Raw genomic sequence first — 23,501 nt, forward strand, 5'->3', positions numbered from 1 at the left:
TCGAGTTTTTTAACACATAAGCCTACAATAAATGTTGGAATATTTGTTCCTGATGAAAGTTTCACCGGTCAACCCAAAAGTTTTAACACTAAGTAAGTTTGGTCTTGTACCTACAGCTTTGGCTCAGAAGGGTGAGGGGTGTGATAGTCTCAACTCTCAAACCAAATGGAGATTGATTGTAGCTTTGGCTATAGCTTCATCTTCAAACTTAGAAAGTATCAAGGTCTTCTGAATGGTCTCGTAGACTATTGGAGAGGAACAAAATACTAAGCTTGTTGGGTCTGGGATTGGGTGTTAGAAGTGAAGGAATATCCCAACATTAGGGTCGGTGGTTGTTCTCTTTCACTCTTTTCTTTGGATTTATCAATCAAATAATCATACGAATAAAACTAATATCAACTAATTGTTTTCATATCTAAACCAAACAATAAAGTAGATATTATTTGTCCGGAAAAAATGTATTATGACATTGTTATTCCTATTAAACATGTTCCTCTTTCATATGTCATGATTCTATAAAGTTGTTAGACTTCCCATTTTATTTATTCTTCCCAATTTTTATCTATTTGTCTCTTTCATATTTATATCATATAGTCTCATTTACTTCTGAGCTCTATCGTTTTTATGAAGATTTTATCTTCTCTTCCACTTCTGAATGGCCCCTTCCGCGAGAGGGAAGGACGAAAAAGAAATCACCAAAAAAATATCCTTCTTCTCTGTTCTTATATATTTTTCTTTCTCGTCCTTTTTCTTTCAGCCAGGGTGCCACAGGTGGATTGGATAACATCTGGGCAAGGGTGTTTTAAAAGATGTGTGTCATATAACAAATAAAAAATTATTTGTGCATATAAAATTCTCATTGTGCTTTTGCCTTTTGCCGTGCCTAACACATAACTAGAAACAACTAATGAAAACGAAGAACTATATAATCTATTAAATTATAACCCCACACACGTCGACAAGCAACTGTTGAACCTTATAATTACATAAAGAAACAGAAACTTCGCCAATAACCCATACCCAAATAACTTATGTTTATCGCAGTATTAAGTTTTCTTACAGATAATTACAGATCAAACCCCAAATTAAAGAATTAAAGAGGAGATTTTCATGTTCATGGTTGCCTTGGTTGTTTTCAGAAAAACACGAAATACTCTTATAGAGCTAACGCCCGTAAGCTGTTCTTCTCATCATCCTAATGAACTCTTCAGGGTTAACTTCACCATCGCCTGCATATTCCAGAGACACCATGACCATTATCGAGTTAGAATTTCCGATAGAGAGTATTTGAAGTATTTTCAAATAAAGGTTGGTCAAGTGAGATGTGTGCATTTCACACGTGTCACATCAACCCATGAGATGACGGAATCCATCATCTCGGGGTGGTAGGGTGAATTACTGATCTTTGAGAGACTTAAAAGCTTAATGGAATTTAGGGAGGTAGCCTAATATAACCCAAAAAGAAGTTGATATAAACTCCAATATATAATGTGCAATTCTAATCCGGTGCAATCAGAATTCACTTACGATCACGGTCTGCATCTTCAACCATTTCGTGAATCTCCTGGTCGGAAAAACTCAGACCCAAATCCTTCGCAATTTGCTTAATGTCTGAAGCGGATATCTTTCCCTGAAGCAAGGACAGATGAGAAAGGAGTCCAATTACCGATAAAACGGGGCGAAGATAATATCAAGATAGAGGACAGATAGACACACACATTACAGTCTTGATCGATGATTTGAAAAGCTTTCATAAGCTCTTCTTTGGAATCTCTTTCACCGATTTTGGCTGTCATCATATGAACAAATTCGTCGAAGTCAATGGCACCACTGCCATCTTTGTCTACGTCTGCAATCATTTGATTGATTTGCTGCAACAAAATAGTTCTACATATCAGTTAAACAGGAGTTCCATATCGATAAATTATTCATTCAGCCGTTTGAGAAAAAGAAGACGAAAGACATGATTGATCGATTCCGACCAATTACAACTTCAATTAGATATGATGAAGTCAGGGTATTATCATGAACATTGACCGACTTCAGTGCCGAGCCGATTGGTTATCTAAATTTGTTGATACAGCAGCTTTGGCCAAGTAACCACATGCACAAGGTCCTATATGAAGTTCCGAGAAAGGAATTTCCCGACAAAACTCTCTTACTCTTGAGAACTGAACTTTTCTAATGTGTAAAAACTATGATATTTTTCCAAAATCTAATTACTCCATTGTACTTTGTCATGTATTATTATTGCTCTTGAACTTGTTATAAAACATACTATAATTACCGAAACTTTAGTACATAAAGTTTATGAAGAAAATGGCACAAAATACCTCTTCTGTCATTTCAAAACCCAAAGCCCTGAAAAACAATAATATCAGCAATTGTGGCAGTCAGACTTGACGAATTCAAAGTGTATATTTTATAATAGGTGATTAAGATATCCAACCTCATGGCAACATTAAGCTCTTTAGCATCAATAGTACCTTCACAAAGTATAAAACCAAATTCAAAATGTTAACGATATGTAACAAAGATATATAGGATAATAGAAAATACAATCTATCTGAGTGTAGGAGGAAAAAAAAAATTATTTTCGTACCTGATCCATCAGTATCAAATAGCTCGAAAGCTTCCTTTATCTCCTGCTTCTTTTGATGGGATAACCCATGGTGGCGTCCTCTAGGTTTTTCCTTCCTAGAAGGTCCTCTGTAAAGGGTTGACTGCAGATCGAAAAACCAAAGAATGTAGAAAGTTTGAGATTATAAACGTCAAGTGACACGAACGACAAGATTATTGAACAAGAAAAGATGAAATCTTTTTGACATAATAGAATCTTAATCACTTCTTCTATTTTTGGGATGCTAAATAGGATCTATATGGTGTGTGCACCTCACACTCTGATGTGAGAACCAAGTAAATTTACACTCGTCTTCCCCTTTATATCCTCTGTCAGTTAGGGGATCGTCCAAACATAAAGACAAGGCTATAGGTGCGAGCTCAAGCTTAGAACGTGTCAAGGCCGTTTTGGTGGGATCTTGGTGTTTCAGACAAAAACAAAACCACGTAAACATAGAGAATTGGGACTTAGGTCACAAAAGTGGGGACAATATCAGCAACTGCTAGGGCTTGGGTCATTACATCCCGGCCACATGTTGTGCCTTACAACTTCCTAACAGGGCTTTCCTTCTATGTAATTCTGCATCTTAACAAGGTATAACTAAGTGATCGATAAAGAATTTCCTTCATATCTAAATAGTTAAGAACGAGTCGACTGAAGATCGCCTAACCCCCCGACCCAACCACCCGTAATAGGATTGTCTCAAGATTGGCTTGGGATCAGTCACCTTTCAAGCTATGCATGTAATATACATATTTATACATACATTATATATAAAATATACTTGGGGGATCAGCGTAATATCGCCTCGGTCTACCCCCGATCCCAATCCGCTCAACGAGTTACTCGGGTGGATTGGTTGCACCACCAACACGGAAGAATAACCCTAACCAATACGGAAGTCTAACTTATGGGACACAAACATGTTAAATTGAGTATTCAGGAAGCTAACCCTAGAAAGCTAAAAATTACATAAAATTAGGGATGAATTAGAATAACTGCAAAAAGAGTAAAACCCAATTACAAGAGGGGCAACCTAACAATTTGATTGAATTACCATACAAGATTTAACAAGAAACAATATCAAATTGGTGAGTTTGGATAATCAATTGTGTGGCATCATGCATGATAATAGCAGAATTTACAGAGTTCTGAAATCAATTTGAATCGAAAAAGTTCAAAGTAAATATTTACAAAAACAAAAAATTGATTATTGAGATTGAAAAACGCACCATCGTTTTGAATCAAACTTCTTTGCTCGTAATTGAAGGGTTTCTATATCGATTTCACTCGATTCGTCTCTCCCTCTCTTCTCTGTTTTTTACTTTTTATGTGTAATTTGACTTTAAGGAGAGGAATTCGTAAAATATTGGAAAAAGGCTCCTGTAATTGGCGCGTCCCCTAGAAGAAAGTTACTAAAAGGCCCCTCCTCCCAAACACAAGCCCTCTCACCTCTAGGTTTGACTCAAAATTCAGAACCAAGGGAAAACTTGTAAATTCAATTTGTTTATCCGATTATCAGATAATCGTGAATTTAACATAGTATTACATAATCGTGATTTTCACACAGTAAAAGTTTCTCTTCTCCGGACTCGGGTTCTTATGATAGGTTAAGATCCATTCACATGTATATGTACATTATTACTATGTGAGTTGAAAGTTGTAGAACTTTGAGTGGGTTAGACAGATTGGTCTAGATAAAGATTTTAAAATCATATTAAACAATGGGTAATGAAAACGACGATTTTTCATCGTCATGATTTGCTGAAAGTGATGGTTAAAGTAAGCAAATCTCTTCTCATGATGTATAATGTTGATTAATAACTACAATTTTCCTTATTTTGTGACTTGATTAAGTCATACATTGACATAAGATTTATAATTCACTAAAGTCCTTATAGTTGTGAATCTCAGAATCATTTAGCTTTTCATCTATTTTGATTTGCCATCTTTATCACAACTTGCTTAATTACACATCATTCATTTAATTCGGTAAACGTATTTCGTTACATCTGAAAGCTATAAACCATCTATATTATAAGTCATTTCCTTGTTCTTAATTAATTTCGTCCTAAATCTAGATTTATCACGTAACTTTAAACACCGACAAGTTTATTGAACAATCGAGAACAGATAGTGACTGGATTTCTGTTGTTTTATGTGAAATTTTACAATTTATCGAACAATAGAGGATAAAGAGTTGTTTCCTTCTTTTGACAACAATGACATTATAACAATCATCTTTTTGTTGTAACAGTCTGTTACTGTTCGAAAATATCAGTTGTTTAAATTTTGCTTCACGAGATGGAAAATATGAGAGAATCACCAAATGAGGTTCTTATTTCTTAAGAGGTCTACTATGCCATTCCTAAAGGGTGCCCTCTAACTTAAGGCAACTACAAGCTCTTATGGCTTATTGCCAATCACACTAGTGACACGTGACTCAATCACGACCTCGAATCCGACCCACGTGAAGATGACATGGACACTCGTTTATTGGATGATTATGTCATTATCATTTGATTTGTCTATAGGGTAACAACAAGAAACTAGTAGAATGACCCACACCACAAAAAGAAAATGTTCTATTTTCTTCTTCATTAGTGCTGAATAGTGTTACAATTCCAAGTTGGAAAGACTATATAGTGAACAAAAATACGTATGGCAGGCTTGGGGGACCAATTGAAGATTAGAAAGAGATGTTTATGTATGGTTTGTTACTTTCCAAAACTTGGCTGGCAGTCCATGATGAGGGACAGGGAATGGGCCATATTGAATCCCACCTTGAGATCCTTCTACTTTCCACCTGCAACCCAATTCAAAAATCATCAACACCCTAACCCTAAAATTACCTTGTCAAAACTATTTAGCAACTATCACTCGTCAAGATCCCCTCTACCTTATCCTATAAGGTTTCCAATTATTAAAAAATCTAATGATTAAGAAATGCTCATTGTTCCGAAAACAATTGTCAAAAATCCTATGGTTATGATCATCTCGTATATGATTGTGGCATATGAATATTGCAGTACTATTTAGAGTTCAGTATGTCTACTATGCTTGAAAACCGGCTTATAAATAAAAAGTTGCTCAGAACTTATATAAATTAGAAATTTAGATTTCCGATGATGGGAGATAATGTTAATACCTGAATTTGGTGACTAAATGATGGATCAACACAAGTATCTCCAACTTGGCAAGTTCATTACCAGGGCAAGCATGTACACCAGAACCAAATGGCATAAAAGTATTAGGTTTTGGTGCAACCTGAAATCACAAAATGAATACATAATAAATAGTTTAGTCTTCTTATTCTCTTCACAAAAAAACGAAAAATGACCTACATAATCACATTTTCTACGTGGATAATAGGATAAGGGGTAATTTCGTCATTTCCCAAGAATCTACCTTTCGTAATATGAGGCAGTCAGCTTGGGCAGTACATGTATCATCATCTCAGCAGTAAATAAAAAAATATTAGGTTTTCAGAATTACCCATACCTCAAATCTTGAAGGATCAAATTTGTGAGGGTCTGAATAGAATTCAGAATTATGATGAATATTCCTGAACAAAGGCATCACTTTCCAACCTTTTGGAATAAGATATCCTGCATTTTACCAACTTAATCTTGAATTTTCTAGAAATTTGAAGAAAATTTTCAAAATTTTGTTGTTTTTAGGTTAAACAATAAATGGCTTGCCTTTATATTCAACATCAGCTACTGCTTCTCTAAATGTGAAAGATATGATGCTTGCCATTCTCAAGCTCTCTAGTATTACCTAAATAAAAAGGTAGGAAGTTAAGAGAGAGGACTAACCAATATATGTGATAATAACTAACCTAAATATTAAGCTAACTTACAACTTAAACTAGTCGCAAGTGCACGAGACGGGTGTGGTACTAATGTACTATAGTCCATAATATGAGGTCGACCCCACATAGAGAACGGGGACGAAAATATTTATAGTTACATGTCAATCAATGTATATATGTACATTAAGTTGTTTGTTTGTGGTCATGCCCGACTAGGCTAGGCCCAAGTCCTAAACCTGCCCACTCAGGAGTGACTCGGCCAAACATTATATTAGGTACATAAAATCATATAAATGCACTATTTCTGATATGAAGACAATCGAAACGAATAATGAAGAAAAGAGAAAAGGGAGGTCGGCTCGGGCTAGCCCAGAGTCCAACTAGATAGATAATATGTAAGTACCTTATGAGTAAGTGACATGTTTCTAGTTTGAGTCCATGTCAATGGCCGACTTCCTTCGTCGTTAGATTTGTAGATAGTCTTCTGTTCAGCCTGCAATAGGTTTCCTATAATTATAAGTTAACCCTAGATTAGAGAAAGATTCATTTTATTAAATGACTAATAAGTTCTTACCTTTACAGCTTCAAGAAGTTTTGGATCATCATGGAGGAACTTTAAAACCCAAGTAAGAACACTAGCTGTTGTATCTTGAGCAGCGAACAAGACACCGATGATATTATCGGCGATTTGATCATCTCTTAATGCTTGTCCATTTTCATCTTTGGAGTTCATTAGACCACCCAAAAGATCCTTCTCAACTCCTTTCTTCTTCTTTCTTTCACAAATGATCTCACTTACAATCTCACTCAACCTCTTCCTTGCCTTTATTTTGAGATAATTAATTAGACAATGAAAGGAATAGAACTATATAAAAAAAAAAAAGTAGTACTATTACAATCAATATTGAGTTTTACTCAGAGTCTTGTACTCTATATATTGATGACACAATTTGTACCATTATCAAGAATTTCAAAAGTATTTGATGGAACTAGGTGGTCAGGGAAGATATATGACACTTCAAATTCTGAGTCAGACTCTGAGTAAGACTGTTGTTGACAAATGGCATTCTCTAGAGGAGAAATAAATACCATGAGTTCTCGCTTACCAGGACGGCTTTGGAGTACCGAGTTCCAGGTATTTTTGTAGGGAAAGAATTGTAACCTTTTTCTACTGTGTAGTAGTTCTTCTTTAGTTCTTCTTTATAGAAATCATCTAACTGGCCGAAAATATAGACGATACCAACGTTGAAAGAGAACTGCAAGATATAAAAAAAAATAACCCATTAACAAAATCATGCATCTATAAACATAGTTATAGTTGGTTAAAAAATTGTCACATTATACAAACCTTCTTCATTTCATGGAAGGTGTTGATTACGCCATTAGATATAGCCCATGAATCTAATGTAGAGAGTGCAAGAACTTCGATATCGGGTACAAGATTACGAAGCGAATTCGGAGATAAAGAGCTTTGGACTAGTTTCCTTAGCCTAGTATGATAATCTCCTTGGTGGAAAAAAAGAGCAGATGGGCCTATTAGAAGTTCTTTACTCCTTGGATAGGTAGGCTTGAATAAGTGTGATTGAGTAACCAAAACAAATCTAGCTGCTTCTGGACTTGCTAACATAACACAAGGACAACCAAGTATATGGGTCTTGAATATTTCCCCATACCTATTATCATCACCAAGTACCAAAAACAACACATATTTTAGCTACCCAACCCATGAAGAGTAATGCCAGAGACCTATAAATATCAGACAAACTCTCAGAAATTCTACGTGGCTCGCCGAGATTCTTGCTTTCGATAATTCTGATTCACTCAACAACGAAGCACGACAATCACATAGGATTTTTGCCTAGAGTCTATCTGATTTTTCTAGTTCCCTAGCATTACTCATCCATTAAAACCAAAGAAATGAAGAGAGAGAGAGAGAGAGAGAGAGAGAGAGAGAGAGAGAGAGAGAGAGAGAGAGAGATTATGAACCTTTTTTGTTTAGAAGAAAAGAAGAGATTTGGGTCTTGAGAGTAGAGTTGAAGTGTTTCTCCAATACAAGGCCAACCCATTGAACCAGGTGGAAGTTTAGCTCTTTTTATGTGGATTTTCTTGTGTATTATCACCAAGTAAGTGAAGGAGATAAGAGTTGAGAGAAAAAGGAAGAGAATGTACACAAGAATCCCATCTCTCATCTCCATTTTCTTACTCTAAAACAAAACCTTCTCTCTCTCTCTCTCTCAGGTGTTTTTGTGTAGGAATATGTCTTATTGCTGTAGTGGGAATTTGGACAGGTGAAGTGTTTTGAGTTGAAGAAAGGTGGGGAAGTGTTTATATAGAAGAGGCTAGACAAGATAGAGAGGGTTTTAATTATTTTTTTTGCTTCAATACAAATTAATTTGACTCATTCATAATCTTGTTTTTTTCTATTTTGATGATTGAGATTAAGACATAATAACTTAGTAAGGATCTGGCCTACTAAGAATTAATAGACATTGTCCAATCCAACGAAACACCGTTATTTTTTTTTTTCCATTATTTCTTAAAGATTCCGTTACATCGTGGTACTAGCCAGGTTTTTCTATACATATCACTAATTTTGCTCGTTAAATATTTATTAAGCTTAAAATGCCTTGTACATATCAAAACAAAAATCTAATGTTTATAACAAATCAACTTGCTTTCTTTTACGTTAAACATAACTCCATGAACATTTGTTTGAGTTTTTAATGGCGTAGGATGGTCTCTAGAGTATCATTTTGTGAAAATATCAACATCGACTTTCATACTTTTCGTATTAATGAGACCAGCAAATAAGGGCAAGAAAAACAGTTCATTAAAATTTACCAATGATGTCGACCTCATTTTATCACAATGTCATGTTTACGTTTGTATACTTCAATTTTTTTTTTGTGTCTTTCATACATGTGGAATCTAAGTCAGATCCACCCTCGTAACAAGGTTCATGTGTTTTCAACAAAAAAAAGACAAGGTCCATGTGTAACTGGGTACGTATTTATAGCTATTATGTCCAAAGTTGTTAATAAGGGTTCGTGTGCAAAAAGTCCAAAATAAATAATAAATTGGGTTTAACGTCCAAACTTAAAATAACATGCGAAAAAGGTTCATCTTTTTTAATCGTTGTTTATTGCCTCGTACAGATACAAAAATGTATTACTGATGTGTTGATTGTTTGGTGAATGTGTAAATATGTGTAGGAATAGGTTTGTTTTGCACGCAACATAAACTAAATTGTGTGAAGTTCAAAATAAAATGTACAGGGTTATATACGCTTGTGAAATGCAATAAAATAACGATGTCATATAAAGTATATGATTCGTTCGAAGAGCGTCTCGAGATTCAGGCGATTGCAGATGATATAACTAGTAAATATGTGTCCCCCTCATGTTTTGGTTTCAACCCTGCGACATAGAAGAAATAGAAAAGGACCATATAGAACTATTTTAAAACGTATCAGCCGGCCCGGTCTACGAATCTATTCTAACTATCAACAAATCCCTAGGATTTCAGGAGGAATGGGGATTGTAATTCTTTCTACTTCTCGAGGTATAATGACAGACCGAGAGGCTCGACTAGAAGGAATCGGAGGAGAAATTTTGTGTTATATATGATGATCCTTCTAGTATCCGAATTGACTCGGTAACTTCCTATTTGTGGAAAAAAAAAAAAGAGGAAGGGTTGGTTGTCTAATATCACTCCTCCTCCATTAGTTGATACTTCAAGGGGGTTACCTGGAATGAAAGAACAAAAATTGACTCATGAAGGTTTAATTATTGAATCACTTCCCAATGGTATGTTCCGGGTTCGTTTAGATAATGAAGATCTGATTCCGTATCCAATAAGCAGATATCCAATAAGGAATATCTGAATCCGTATCCGTATCCAAATCCGAAATTTCAGATGTTTTTTTAAAATTCGAACACGGATGCGGATCGGATTTCGAATATTCGGATATCCATTGACAGAAATTACAAAACTATCAACCAGTTGGGCAAGCAAGTGTTAGACTGACAATTTCTTAGATTTTGCATGCAACTCTCCGACTCCAAATAACGGTTACGTCATATCGTTTTCCCTGCCACAGTTTAACACTATCAATTCAGTATTGGGCGGTCGTATCGGAATCGATGCATGTGCTGGAGTGGGACCCACAAAAGTCCTCCGAGAATAGGTAACCAATAAGATTCCAGAATGTGGGACCCAAGATAGTAGTACGGATGTAGAAGAGACGAAACTTAGAAGATTCGGGAGTAGGGTAAGTTTAGGTAAGCCTAACGTTTTGTCCAATCAAGAAAAGGGCATCTTCTAGCAAAAGTCAACGTCAGTGACAGCTGGATTCACTAACATGTGTCAAGATCTTGATGGTTCATTTTCGAGAGAGTTCTTATACGAAACTAATGGTAGTGAATAACACTCTCATCTCATCCATGCTCATTACAAAAATACTAGTTACAATTGCAAACACAAAACCACAAAACTCACCGACCAAACACACCCTTTACTTATATCTCTTTTCAAATATTTTGCATTTATAAAAATGTCATTTTTGTGTGTTAGTAACAATAAATGATCATATATGGTTAGGTAATCGTCAATTAGTTCAATAGGAGATAAGTTCGTGTACTCAATTTTCCCGTGTTTCGTCAACAGTTGGTAGGCCAAGTGGTTCCAAGTTGTTGACATAATCTCCAGAAAGTCCTAAAGGTCCCAGTTTTGAATCATAAAGAAGAAGGAATCTTTAGTTATTTGAATTTGGATTACGTAGATCTTTGTCGTGTTCCAAAAAAAAAAAATTCACGTGTTGCTCTATCAAAACGGATAACCTTACTTTTTGTCTAATATTATCTAGCTCTTATTGAATAAAAAATAATCCAAATATCATAAAATTCAAACCAAACATATAATTGCTAGTAATCATAGGTTAACTCTAATGGAGATAAGGATATGCTTGTATTCAATTTTTATATGTGTACATGGAAAAGAGCAACCTCTTATATTTTAGTGGCTGGAAACGAGTAATTATGGCACGAATAGTATTGGGGCAATGTTGAATGAAAAATGAAACCAAAACCACAAAATTGACCGACCAAGTAGGTTCTTTACTTATTTCCTTATCAAAATATTTTGCCGTCTTTAATAATTATTTTTCTTTGTAATAGTACATTTTGGTGGCTTAAAATTAACGAATAATATTTGGAAAATAATACATTTTGGTGGCTTAAAATTAACGAATAATATTTGGTGGCTTAAAATTAACGGGTGTGCTCGTATTCAATTTTAACGGGTCTATGTCGAAAGGGGCAATAGTACATTTTGGTGGCTTAAAATTAACGAATAATATTTGGAAAACATTGAATAAAAATGAAACCCAAAACTACAAAATTCACTGACTAAATAAACCCTTTACTTCTTTCTCTTTGGCAATATTTTGTATTTATAAATATCAGTATTCTCTTCTGTTATAACAATAAATGATCACATATGGTTAGGTAATTATAGCTTAGCTCTTTTATTTTTTTATCCCAAACCATAGATTAGCTCATTTGGAGATAAAAGTTTATTTGTACTCAATTTTAATTTGCCTTTGTCATAAGAGGTAGCCTTACGTTTTGGCCAATATTGAACAAAAATGAAGCCCAAACTACAATATCACTCACCAACCGAACAAACCCTTTACTTCCTTCTCTTTTGAATATTTTACGTTTGAATGTCATTTTTCTTGTCCCGATTGATTTAGGTTATCGCTGCATCTTTCTTAAAGATAGATTTACCAGTTCAACAACAAAAAAAAAAGATTATCCCTAAATCAGTTATCTCTATCTTTTTAGGGTTTTAAGAAAATAGTAGCAATTGTTCAAAATATATACTAGTCTGCAATCTCCTGGCAATCTCCTGCACTAAAACGAAAGGAAAAAAAAAAACCAAGTATTACTAGTCAACTAGTTTTGGGTGGTCAGGGAATTGTATTTGGCCTTTATTTGGATGAAAGATTCCGATATGTTCGAAAACCAAATTCTAGATATACAAAAAGAGTGGAGGATAAAAAGACAGAAGTGAAAGTGTAAATTTTAGAATTACTCTAATGAAAATTAGTCAAAATTATCACATAAATGGTAATCTATGAAGAACTTCCTGATTTCCTCTTTTCAGACATCTTTTTTCCTAAATCTCACCTTGAGATAACTGAATACCTCAATAAGCAACGTTTCTTTGATGAAAACTCGTTGGTGGAAGCTTTGAGGTCTCGTAATGACCTAGGAAGAATGATGCAAATAAGAGAGAGCCATAAGAGTTCGCCCGACACGGCTACCTCTTTTCTCCTACACGAAAATTACTTCGAACTTCGAACATGGATTTCTCTCAACGTGGCTTCTAAAATCAGCATCATCTTTAAATTGAAAGGAGTATAGTGCTTGTCTTTGTGTCAATCCAAAAGGATAAATTTTGTACACTTTTAATTCACCTTCGCCTCTGATGCGCTCTGGTCGTTCTTGTTTCCAGACAGGTTCGTGATTCAAAGACTTAAACTTTGCAAGCACTGAAGATTCCAGTGCCTCCAAGGTCATATCGCCACCCCTGCATACAGTTAAATTACATTAGCGATGTTTATATAACGTTAAAACAGTTACGTAACGGCCACACGGGTGGGTCAAGAAATTACCTTAAGAAAATGGACTCCATTTCGAACCTTCCTCTTTCTCTCACATATAAATGGTATACAGTTTCTAAGCCTCTAGAACACTTGCAAGGTCGCTTCTTCAAATCTAGTCTGTTTTCTTCTGTCTCACGGATCGTCGTTGCTAGATGAATACAAAGACGACAAGATGAGTGAACTGCCGCCAAATCCACCAGAGCTTTGAAAGAATCAGATGGACCGTCATACTTCCACCTGCATGCAACTCAAAACCAATTGGCAATGAGTGGAGATGTCCTAAATATTATATAGTTGGTCATGAGACTTTTCCTAGTCGGATGTTCCATGTGGGACTATTCTCATACGCCCCTTCACGTGCAACTCTCTTTAAGCATAATACGTGTTGTTTTGTTAGGTGATGCGGAGTAGGTGATCGTCGGGCCTATCACATATGCCCCTAGCTTTGATACCAACTAAGTTTTTGAGCATCCAACTCAAAACCAGTTGGCTTAAGAGTACCTATATATTTTATTTGAGGTCATGAGACTTTCCTGTCCATCTGGGTCTATTTCGTACACAAAAGTGGACAATGAAAAGGTAGAAGCCGCACAAACAAAGTTTATTGAGACCATTAGGTTCTGGCACTAACGACCAATGTTTTTACCTGATTGATTGGTTATATGCATCCGCATTTTCGGCAAGATACTTCATGGACTTAGCAACCATAGGAACATCATCCAGCTCCTTGATATGTAAAACTGAACCAGGAGCAGGGGCAAAGTCCATAATATTTGGAGCACCAACGACCACAGGGACCGTTCCTATAAGGTTTTGATCATAGGCAGCTCTAAATTAAACCTAAATATCTTAAAACCAAAGCCCTTTGAAAGAAACCTAAACCTAAAAAGCAAATGACTTGTAACCCTGAAATGAAATCGGCAAAGTGTAGTTATCTTACCAGCAACAAGAGATTGGAAGAATTTCTCCGTGACATAATCCTCCTCATTGGAATTTTCAAAAGCTAAGCTAAACTTGTAGTGCTTTAGAGCATCTACCTTGTCCACCACTGTAGATAATGAAAACTATTTAACCATTAATGGATGGGTATAAATGGTACCACAATCAAGTCAATAAAGTAATCCTTATACGAAAATACAACATAGCCGCTACTATAACGTGAAACTTTGTAGTTAGTATGCACATTTTGCATATACTAGCACATAATCTTGTTGGATCACAAAATACCACTTTATGTTAATGTTCTTTTCCACTACAGAAACGGTTGATACTAAGGTTTAAGAAAAATAAAATAAAACACCTTAGAGCATCCCCAATGGTTGACACTAAAAATATCACCAAAAAGGAATCTTCACCAAATTATTTGGTGTTTCCAAATTTTCGAACCCAAAGACAAAACACTAAATGTCCCACCAAATCACTGTTCATCACACCAAATTTCATTTTTATCATTTTTAATACTCATTTTTTTATTGAAATAAGATAACAATTAATTTATTAAAATAATAATTAGAAATGTAAGACTTAGATTACAAACTAAGATCATTACGACATTTTTATGTTTTATAGGGACTAAATAAAAATATTTAACAAGGATCAATCACAAATATTAAAATGAATAAAGGATTAAAAAAGGAAAAAACAACTAGAAAAGGATGAAATCTGAATTAAAAATTGTGGGGCCCAATCTCTCACCATTTTGGTGAGAGGGAACAGTAGCCGGCCATATTTGGCCGGCTACTGTCCATGGCACGGGAGATCTTTGGTGATCTCCCATGCCATTGGGTGTCCCCACCCCTCCATAACGGCAAATAATGGCGTTATGGAGAGCCGTTGGGGATGCTCTAATAACAACGAGAAGAAAAATTCATCCATTACCATATCTATATATGTATATAATAGGCCACAGACTATTGATCTAGCTGCGACGTCAACTGTATAGAAAACTCTAAAAAAGATGAGAAGTATCAATTATGTGATAATATATGGTTACCTCTTCCATCACGATTTCGGTGACAACTACCATAGGAATCTATTTTGATATTTGATTTCTCTAACATCTCAAGGGCTTGCAAACGGAAGTTACGTGCCCCACAATTAGAAATGAAGGCAGCGGCAATAGCACTCTCTGTCTTGGGTTGCAAAGGTGCCATGATGTCATACTCGGCCCAAGAGAAATAACCAACAGGAACATCCGATGAGAGACTAGTCGTCATCACAACCTTGAATCCCCTCCTAATATAAAAGAAAATTTGAGGAATGTTGTTTTTAGTTTCTCAACAAGCTTGAGTAGCTAAAGATAGTTCTTTTATGAAATACCATTTCATTAGCACTTAACAATTTAAGAGTTAAGGTAAATAGATATCATGCATATTTCTTTTCAAATAGACATTATAGATTGTGCTTACCCACCGTCTCGCCAGATCAACATTATTCTCTGAATAATAATGTGATGATTCCATCGACCGAAGAATACCAACTACTCCATCTTTCGGTAAACCTAACACACCATCAGAACTCCTTTTCGTATCAGGTTTATATCCAAGCCTACATCCCACGGAGCAAGAATCCCACTCCTCGGACTGCAGAGAGATTCAAAAGGGTTTATCAGAACCCCATTAGAGTAAACTGACCTTTGAATTCTATCAGACAAGTAAATCAAATTCTTATGCGATAAACATTTGGCTCATGATCTTCAAACATAGCATCCTATATGTTTCATGAAAGTTCAACTTTTTGAACAACATTATGAAGAAAACAAGCAATAATTAGACCCAATGTCAATAAAATTTCATTTGTTTAAACAAGTTTAACATCAAATTCATAATCACAAAATGCAAGCTATAAGATCCACAATATGCTAATTAACAACCAACCCATTCAAAAAATAAGATGTGAAATCAAAAGTAAGAGAAGAGAGGGAGAATCAAAAGAGGGGTAACCTCATCAGAACCAGAAACCCAGATTGGGTTTTCATGAAAATTTCTAGAATAAGGGATAGCATCTTCTCTCTCTAACCAAGCCTCACAATTCTCAACATCTCTACTGTGGGTACTCTTTTGTTGGCTGTTACTGTTGTTTCTCTCAAAACCTAATTCAGGAAGATCTTCTCTGGATTCAGATTTAAAGGACTCACCACCCATGGAGGAAAAGTAGAAGGATTTAGTCCAGGTATGAACCATGGCTGCATTTTTAGCCATATCAAGACGACCAAGAAACCCAATCTCGACAATAACCACAAGGGCAATAAGTATAGGCATTAGATTCGACCATTTCTTCTGCTTGTTGTTGTTCATAGTTGATATTGATGAAGAAGAAGAAGAGGAAACCCTAGAAGTACTAGTATCAATTCCAAGAACAGACCCTTCTTGGGTGTTTGATGTTCTTGTTGAAATACCCATCAAAGATGTCTCTGTTGCTCTACTCCTTCAGATTCTTCTGCTCTTCCCTCCTCATAAGTGTGTGAAAGTAAGCAACTTGAAATACCAGAAGATGCAAAATCGAGAGACAAATAACAGGATTTTCAATTCAATCTTCCTTTGCATCCAGTCAACATATTGTTTTAAAAAAATTCCCCAATTTGGAGTAGGATAGAGTACGTCAAAGTTTTTATGCGAGATCTTGAAAGTTTGTAAGAAATTTGAAGTTTAGCGTTATTGGTCACGATTAGAGATATATTGGTAAGCCCACCACTAAAAATGAGCAGGCGAGTGGGTAGTGCGTGTCTTGGGTTCCGAGTAGGTTCATTACCTGATGAATTCAAACGTCTAGGATGGGCTCTCAAGCTATATTCCCACCCCAAGGACGGGATAGTCCAGAATCATCAAGAATCTTATGAGAAATCCAAGAGCATGACAACACTCTGAAAAGTTGTGGAAGATACTGGAAGACTTGGGAAGACTCTTGAGAAACCTAGGAAGATTTAGAGATTGTAAGAGGAATCTACAGTGTCCATGTAATTTCCTTCCTTGTAAGTTGAGTCCTTCATCAAAAGGAGGGTAACCTCGTTTGCAACCAACTTGGAATCAAGTGCAGGAGGTTGAGAGTTGAGTGACTTGAGAAGCTTGCAAGATATCATGTATTCTTTTGTGTTCTTTGAGTTTGTAGCAATAAAGTGTACAAGTTAACGCCAAATTATACAGTGTCAGTGACGGTTTGGTATCAGAGCAAGTTGACAAAGACGAACGTCAAAAAGAAAGTTTGCATGAGAAGGAGCGACGAGCTGAGGTATTCTCTGGCAAGAAGCATGACTAAAAAAACACCAAGGTGAAGGGGACGAGTCAACTAGTGAGAGATCACTTCAAAATTATAACTCAAACGTAAGGGAGTAAAAATTTGCTGGAGTTTGTGATTCGGATGAAGAAAACTTGAGATGAAAAGAGTTTGAAGTGTTGCCACCCAAAGAAGAGGTGAAGGTTGCTGCCAATATGATTTTGGGACTTTCTTTTTTGAGAATGTGGGGTTTGAGACTTTCTTATTTGTAAGTGTGGGATTTCATTTTCGAATAAAATGTTGGGTGCTTCTATAGATGTCCTATTTTTTGCTCTTAGTACGCCCCTCTCTTTGACACTCTTCGTGGACCTCAAAAGGGACCTAACTTGTGTTGTTCAAACTCAACATGGAGCAGGCGCAGGGTGCCCTCAGATAGGGGTGGGAATCGGTCTGGACCGGTCGATACCGGACTCTAACTTCATCGAACCGGTCGACTCGGACATAAACTGTTGGTGACCACCTATTTACTCGGGCGGACTCGGACGGGGCCAGTCGGACACCGGACGGTCTCGGTCTGCTCTTTCCAATAAATTTACTTAAATTTGGAACTTTATTTTTATTACCACAAACAAAAGTACTCACAAATGAAAATGTTTAGCCAAAAATTCAAAAGTAAATATAAAAAAGAAAAAACACAGTTGATCATCATTTGACAAGATATAATTAAGTCATGTACTAATGTTTGGTCTTCCAAAGGACTAAATGATTATAGCCAACGACCATCATATATTGATATGTCTATAAAATTCAACGGTCAACTCCAAAAAATGAGGACAGTTTAGTCGGCCAACCTATTCGGTCACTCGTACCGATCGGTTATTTGGACGGTCTCTATTGGTCGGTCGGTTAGTGGTCGGTCCTTCGACATAAAATTTTGACCTTGACCGTCCGCCAATTCTTTCGGGCCGGTCGGACAGTGACCATTATGACCATCGGGTGTCCATAAACACTTTTTATCTCGGTCGTACGGGTCGGGTAGCGGTGTTCTGAATTTTTTTCCCACCCCTACCCTCAGGCCTCAGATGACCCCCAATCCTCACGGGCCGCTAAGAGTAAAGGCGGGCCAAAGAATAAAAAGCAGAAGAGAACCGGAACGGACAAGAGCGCCCCCCACTTTCTCTCTATCTGCTATCTTCTCTCTTACCAACAATACTGATGATAGATTTCCTGAGACTGTTAAACCATTGATTCCATTTTCTCTCTCTAAAATCACTAACAGGAGAGAGATTGAAACTCTAAAGAAACAGAGCAAACAGTAAAGGGGAAGAAGAAATAACTGAGCTTTGTTGAGATGGTGTGAAGCAAAATAACTTTAATTATCATTAAAAGTACAGAAAACCCTTTGAATCCATGGCTTCCATTATAGTATCATTCAATAATTCACCTCAATTTCTCCTACCCACAAACCCTAATTCTTCTCTTCTTAGCTGTTCTTCACCTTCTCCTTCTTTGATTTTCTTCCCACCTTTCAGAACTTATCTTCATTTACGTTATCGCCCTTTTCTGAGAAATGGGTATGCTAGAAATAGTAAGATTGGATGTCTAGATGATACCCATCGTCCTGATTTGCTCAGAAAACCTAGTATCTCTTCTATAGAGGAAGGGGTGAAAAAGGGTTCTTTTGAATTATCATCTTCTGATGATCATGAAGAAGATGAAGAAGAGGAAAAGAGAGATGAAGATGAATGGGTTGATTGGGAAGACCAGATTTTGGAAGATACTGTACCACTTGTTGGATTTGTTAGGATGATTCTTCATTCTGGAAAGTAAGATTTCTATATTTATCTTCTAGCTTTTGATTTTAGGTATTAAAAAAAAACTTTCATTTTTTGGCTGTTTGATTCAATTTGACTCCTTAATTGTTGGTTTGTAGCTTACTTGTTTGTCAATTTGTTAGTTTTATAATTTAGCACCTGTGATTTGAAACTGTTTCACTTGATAACACCATTAAACCACAACTACTACCAATAGTTTATAGGAATTTGAGTTCGTCATAGAAGATGAAAATGAATTGTCTTGCTTCGGTGGTGAGCGAAGGCAATTGCTATTTATCCGTGACCCATGAGCCTTCTACCTCCACTAGGCATTGCTTCGTTCCATTATAGTATTGAGATGGTTTTCGATCGTTTTGCCTCAAAACAAAGTTTATCCCGTCTTGTTTTCTTTCCAGCTTTAACCTCTTGAGTTGAAATGGTGAGTAATTTGTTATGACACTAAGGTCATAACGCCATTCGAGCTTGATAGAGCAGTCCGTTATTCTTAGAGTAGTTACTTTGAGTTGCTTATTCTCGCATGATGCCTTTACCAATTTAGTCTAGAAAAATGATTCCCTTTCCCTGGTTCGCGCACCCATCTTAACACATCTTAAGTAGGTGAAGTGGTAATACTACTTTAATTCAAACTCTTAGCCAGGGGTAAAAAGTTGTTGCATATCTTACCTCATGCTATTTTCTTGACATTTTGGCAGTTGAGAAATAATAATGTTCTTTCAAGAATTAAGACATGACCGAAGAAAAAATCTGAACTTTTTTTTAGAGGCAAAAGAATGATTATGTTGACAAATAATAGTGTACGCAATTAGTGTTAACTGCATTTCTTTGATGAAAACCTACTACCAACAGTTTAAAGAAATTTGAGTTCACCATAGAAGATGAAAATAGATTTCCATGACCTGTGGACCTTCTACCTCCATGAGGCGTTGCTCCGCTTATATTGTGATGGTGTTCAATTGTTTTGCCACAAAATAAGGTTTACCCGGTCTAGTTTACCTTCCAGCTTTAACCTCTTGAGTTGACATGGTGAGCAGTTTTGCTATGACACTAAAGTCATTATGCCATACAAGCTTGATAGAGCAGTTCGTTGTTTTAATAGGAGTTACTTTGAGTTGCTGATTTTAGCATTGATCTATTTAGTGTTTTTCATCTCACCTCTAATTCCTAAGGAAATCACTTCTTAGCTCTGCGCCTCTGCCTCTGTTATAATATTTTGTCCTGTCAACCAATTAAGGAAGTACTTATCTCTTATATTAGTAATAATATTAATGTCTTTCATATCTGATTTCTCTGTAAAGGTACGAAAGTGGTGATAGATTGTCTCCTGAACACGAAAAAACAATTGTGGAGAGGTTACTTCCGTATCACCCAGAGTGCGAAAAGAAAATTGGGTCCGGAATCGACTACATCAAGGTATGTCTATTGGTTTTCGACAACTTAGATACTGTTTAGCCCTATTCGACCTTGAATTAGGGAGTCGGTCTGTTTTATAATCCTGGTCATACTTGTGTGAAAACTGTAGTTTATCTTCTCTTTCTACTCTTTGGTACGACATGTCCATATGGAATAATAACTTGGAACATTTAGGCGTCACTTCTTAGGCTCATATTTAATCACCCATGAACCCTTTCAAGATTTTTCAAGGCTATACACCTTCGATGCCTCGAAATTAACAAATGAATTTCTAAGTACATTTCCACCCACTCGGAGTCAGAGAACGTCCTGGGTCGAGGAGATTCCATTAGGTGTAAAGGTATGATACTTAAAAGCATAGACCGTCGGGTGGCCTTGGACCTCTCTCACTCCAAAAGCTAGTTCAAAAGGTGAGGTTTTACCTCACACTTATAAATTAACCGCCTGGCCCTTTAACAAACTGCTGTCGGACTTTGTTCAACAATCTCCCCCTCACACATCGACAGGCTATTGGGCTTAAACTTGTTCTCTAGGCTTTGGTACCACTTTTGGATGGTTTTTTGAGCGTCGTTCACCCAAAAGCTAGCTCAAGAGGTGAAGCTTTCCCCCAAACTTGACCTTCCCTTCAACAACCGTTGTGGGATTTTGTTCTAACAATCTATACATCCTTGATTGAGGATATGTCTCGAGATATAGTCAAATCGTGAATAGGATCGGTATAGTTTTTTACAAATTCTTTTTGTGCCTATCTTGCAAATCGATTTGATTGCTTAAAGTAGTGGTTTAATTTTCCTCTTCTTGGACAGGTTGGGTATCATCCAGATTTCGATAACTCACGTTGCATGTTCATAGTTCGGAAGGATGGGAAATCAGTTGATTTCTCATACTGGAAATGCATAAAAGGTTTGATCCGAAAGAATTACCCTTTATATGCAGACAGCTTCATTCTTAGACATTTTCGACAACGTAGACGTAGTGAATGAGAATGTATAATAGAATGAGAAAGTTTCCTGAGGTTGAGTTTAATGATTCTATTCATTTCAAGGAGTTAGAAGCATAAATTTATTGTATTTGTCTGACAAACAAAGATTTCGAAGTTATTCATGCCTGGTTCTTCTCTTAAGTGAGATGTTTTGTGAGGACCCAAGTCCTAACAATTATCGATATTGTCTTTATTTTTGTCACCTAGGGTCGTGCCCATTGAGTACAAAATTTGTTCTTGGCAAATGCTCCACGAGCCATCTCAAAAGACTTGGACACTAAGTTTGAGCTTGCACCTGTACCTCTGTTTCTAGATGCTATATGGAGTTGTGATATTACAAGTTATAGGTATCACCATAAGGAACTCCCACTAGTGGATAAGAAATTGTGAAGGCAAGTACACATGATTAACATAGAAAATAGATATTTGGGTCAAAAGTTATTCATAACGACTAAAAAAAACAATTAACTTATTCTATTAACTAGAAGTTGTCAAAATATTATATGTATTGATACATAAGATTCAAAATAATATGACAAATTATGATGATCATGAATAGCTAAATCTCTTGAATAGGGTTTTTGATGTTTTATAAGATGATGATGATGTCACTTTTCATTTCCGTTGTCTTTGATGTGTTTTAATCGTAGGAATATTGAATTCTTGGTTTCGATCGATGATGATAGTTAATGGTTGCGACTTCAATAATTCGAAACTTTGAGTTTAGAAGTTTGTGTTATTCGGCTTTAGTTCAACTATTTTCCGAGATTTGGTATGATCGGTTACCAAAATTTGAGTGATACGAAAAGATGTGCATGTTTAGGTCGTTATCAATTTATGTTAAGATGGATTCTAAAATCGTAGGCTTCTCCCCCCCCCCCCCCCCCCCCCCCCATTGATCTCCTTGTATCCTTAGTATTTTGTTTTCTTTAAGTATCTTATTGTTTCCTATGTAGTTGATCTCGGTCTCGGTTAGGCCGAGACCGAGACGAGGCTGAGATGGGCCGAGATTCTCAGTCGAGACAACATGTATAGTTAATCATAAGTAACATGCACTAAGTAATAAGATCAATTCCCTGATTCTTCGTTACCTCATAATTTTCCGGACTGTAAACATAAAATTACCCCATTCATCATAAACAAAATCCTATTATAGTTAACTTCAATAGTTCAATAAAAATAAATATTAACGAAGTTCATACTTTATAAGTATTCAATAACTAATAAGTAATAAGTTTAATAACTAGTAGTACTATAGTCATCATTTTCAATTTCCATAATGACTAGTAGTTCAATAAAATAAGTAGTATACTATTCAGATTTAAAGTTTCCAAATAAATTAGAAGTCGTTGTCTCGGGTCTCGGTCTGTCTTGGTCGAGATAGCCGAGAAACTCGGCCGAATCCTAACTCGGAATCTCGACCGAGTCTCGTCTCGGGAGAGGATCGAGACGAGACCTGAGATTCTCGGTCGTCTCGGCCGAGACCAACTACATAGATTGTTTCATTTCCTCACAACCCAATAATCGTACTAATTCTAAGTTAAGAAAGAGTTTGACTGGTCCATATGGATTGACCTCGGTCTTGCTCGATTTTATTACTTGATGTGCGTAAACTTGCAGGTGGAGACCTTTTAGACTCATCAAAGTCACGGAGACGATACACTTAAAAGAAAGGAAGCAGTTAAAACTCGAGCAACAGAAGATCAAACAACAAGAATTTAGGGTATCTGGCAACCAAAAATATAATGTATAGGTCCTCCAACTCAAAATCAATTGGCCATGAGTGGAGATGACCTAGACATTATATTCTTGGTTGCTAAATCGTGCTTCTCCCATGTGGGACATTTTCACACACCCCTTTACCTGCGGCGTTTTTTTAGCCTAACACGTGTCTTTTTTCTTTTCGGATGACGTGACACGCGTGTAGCTTTTAAGCCTATCACGTGTGGGCCTAGTTCTTA

General features: G+C 36.3%; 4 protein-coding genes across 5 annotated transcripts; 1 reads left to right on the top strand and 3 right to left on the bottom strand.

Moving 5' to 3' along the window:
• Positions 1-332: 332 nt before the first annotated feature.
• Positions 333-3,983, bottom strand: LOC147564941 (putative calcium-binding protein CML13). Of its 2 annotated transcripts, XR_015228873.1 has the most exons (8): positions 3,853-3,983; positions 2,603-2,723; positions 2,450-2,486; positions 2,334-2,361; positions 1,719-1,871; positions 1,528-1,630; positions 1,021-1,229; positions 333-389 (listed from the first exon to the last, which is right to left on the bottom strand). XR_015228873.1 is itself a non-coding variant. In XM_086651328.1 (7 exons), the coding sequence occupies exons 1-7, from the start codon at positions 3,853-3,855 to the stop codon at positions 1,165-1,167; spliced, it is 510 nt and encodes a 169-aa protein (XP_086507454.1). In that variant the 5' UTR covers positions 3,856-3,983; the 3' UTR covers positions 909-1,164. The 2 variants fall into 2 exon arrangements, 1 of the variants encoding a protein (XP_086507454.1); XM_086651328.1 differs by lacking the exon at positions 333-389 and having other exon boundaries at positions 909-1,229.
• Positions 3,984-5,192: 1,209 nt separating this feature from the next.
• Positions 5,193-8,734, bottom strand: LOC147564942 (abscisic acid 8'-hydroxylase 4-like). The gene is made up of 9 exons (XM_086651330.1): positions 8,421-8,734; positions 7,783-8,107; positions 7,541-7,690; positions 7,009-7,257; positions 6,838-6,927; positions 6,322-6,400; positions 6,122-6,228; positions 5,769-5,887; positions 5,193-5,426 (listed from the first exon to the last, which is right to left on the bottom strand). The coding sequence occupies exons 1-9, from the start codon at positions 8,627-8,629 to the stop codon at positions 5,324-5,326; spliced, it is 1,431 nt and encodes a 476-aa protein (XP_086507456.1). The 5' UTR covers positions 8,630-8,734; the 3' UTR covers positions 5,193-5,323.
• A 3,765-nt stretch (positions 8,735-12,499) lies between these two features.
• On the bottom strand, positions 12,500-17,128 carry LOC147564943 (glycoprotein 3-alpha-L-fucosyltransferase FUT11-like). Its single transcript, XM_086651329.1, has 7 exons — positions 16,044-17,128; positions 15,514-15,683; positions 15,095-15,336; positions 14,042-14,149; positions 13,748-13,904; positions 13,111-13,338; positions 12,500-13,025 (listed from the first exon to the last, which is right to left on the bottom strand). The coding sequence occupies exons 1-7, from the start codon at positions 16,500-16,502 to the stop codon at positions 12,770-12,772; spliced, it is 1,620 nt and encodes a 539-aa protein (XP_086507455.1). The 5' UTR covers positions 16,503-17,128; the 3' UTR covers positions 12,500-12,769.
• LOC147564944 (protein DCL, chloroplastic-like) lies at positions 17,123-21,681 on the top strand. Its single transcript, XM_086651331.1, has 3 exons — positions 17,123-19,139; positions 20,444-20,558; positions 21,365-21,681. Exons 1-3 carry the CDS (start codon positions 18,724-18,726, stop codon positions 21,539-21,541), a joined length of 708 nt encoding a protein of 235 aa, XP_086507457.1. The 5' UTR covers positions 17,123-18,723; the 3' UTR covers positions 21,542-21,681.
• The last annotated feature ends 1,820 nt before the right edge of the window (positions 21,682-23,501 follow it).

The sequence above is a fragment of the Eschscholzia californica genome, unplaced genomic scaffold (assembly GCF_041429995.1).
Source record: "Eschscholzia californica isolate CP2 unplaced genomic scaffold, dmEscCali1.0.p SCAF_1, whole genome shotgun sequence".
Taxonomy (NCBI): domain Eukaryota; kingdom Viridiplantae; phylum Streptophyta; class Magnoliopsida; order Ranunculales; family Papaveraceae; genus Eschscholzia; species Eschscholzia californica.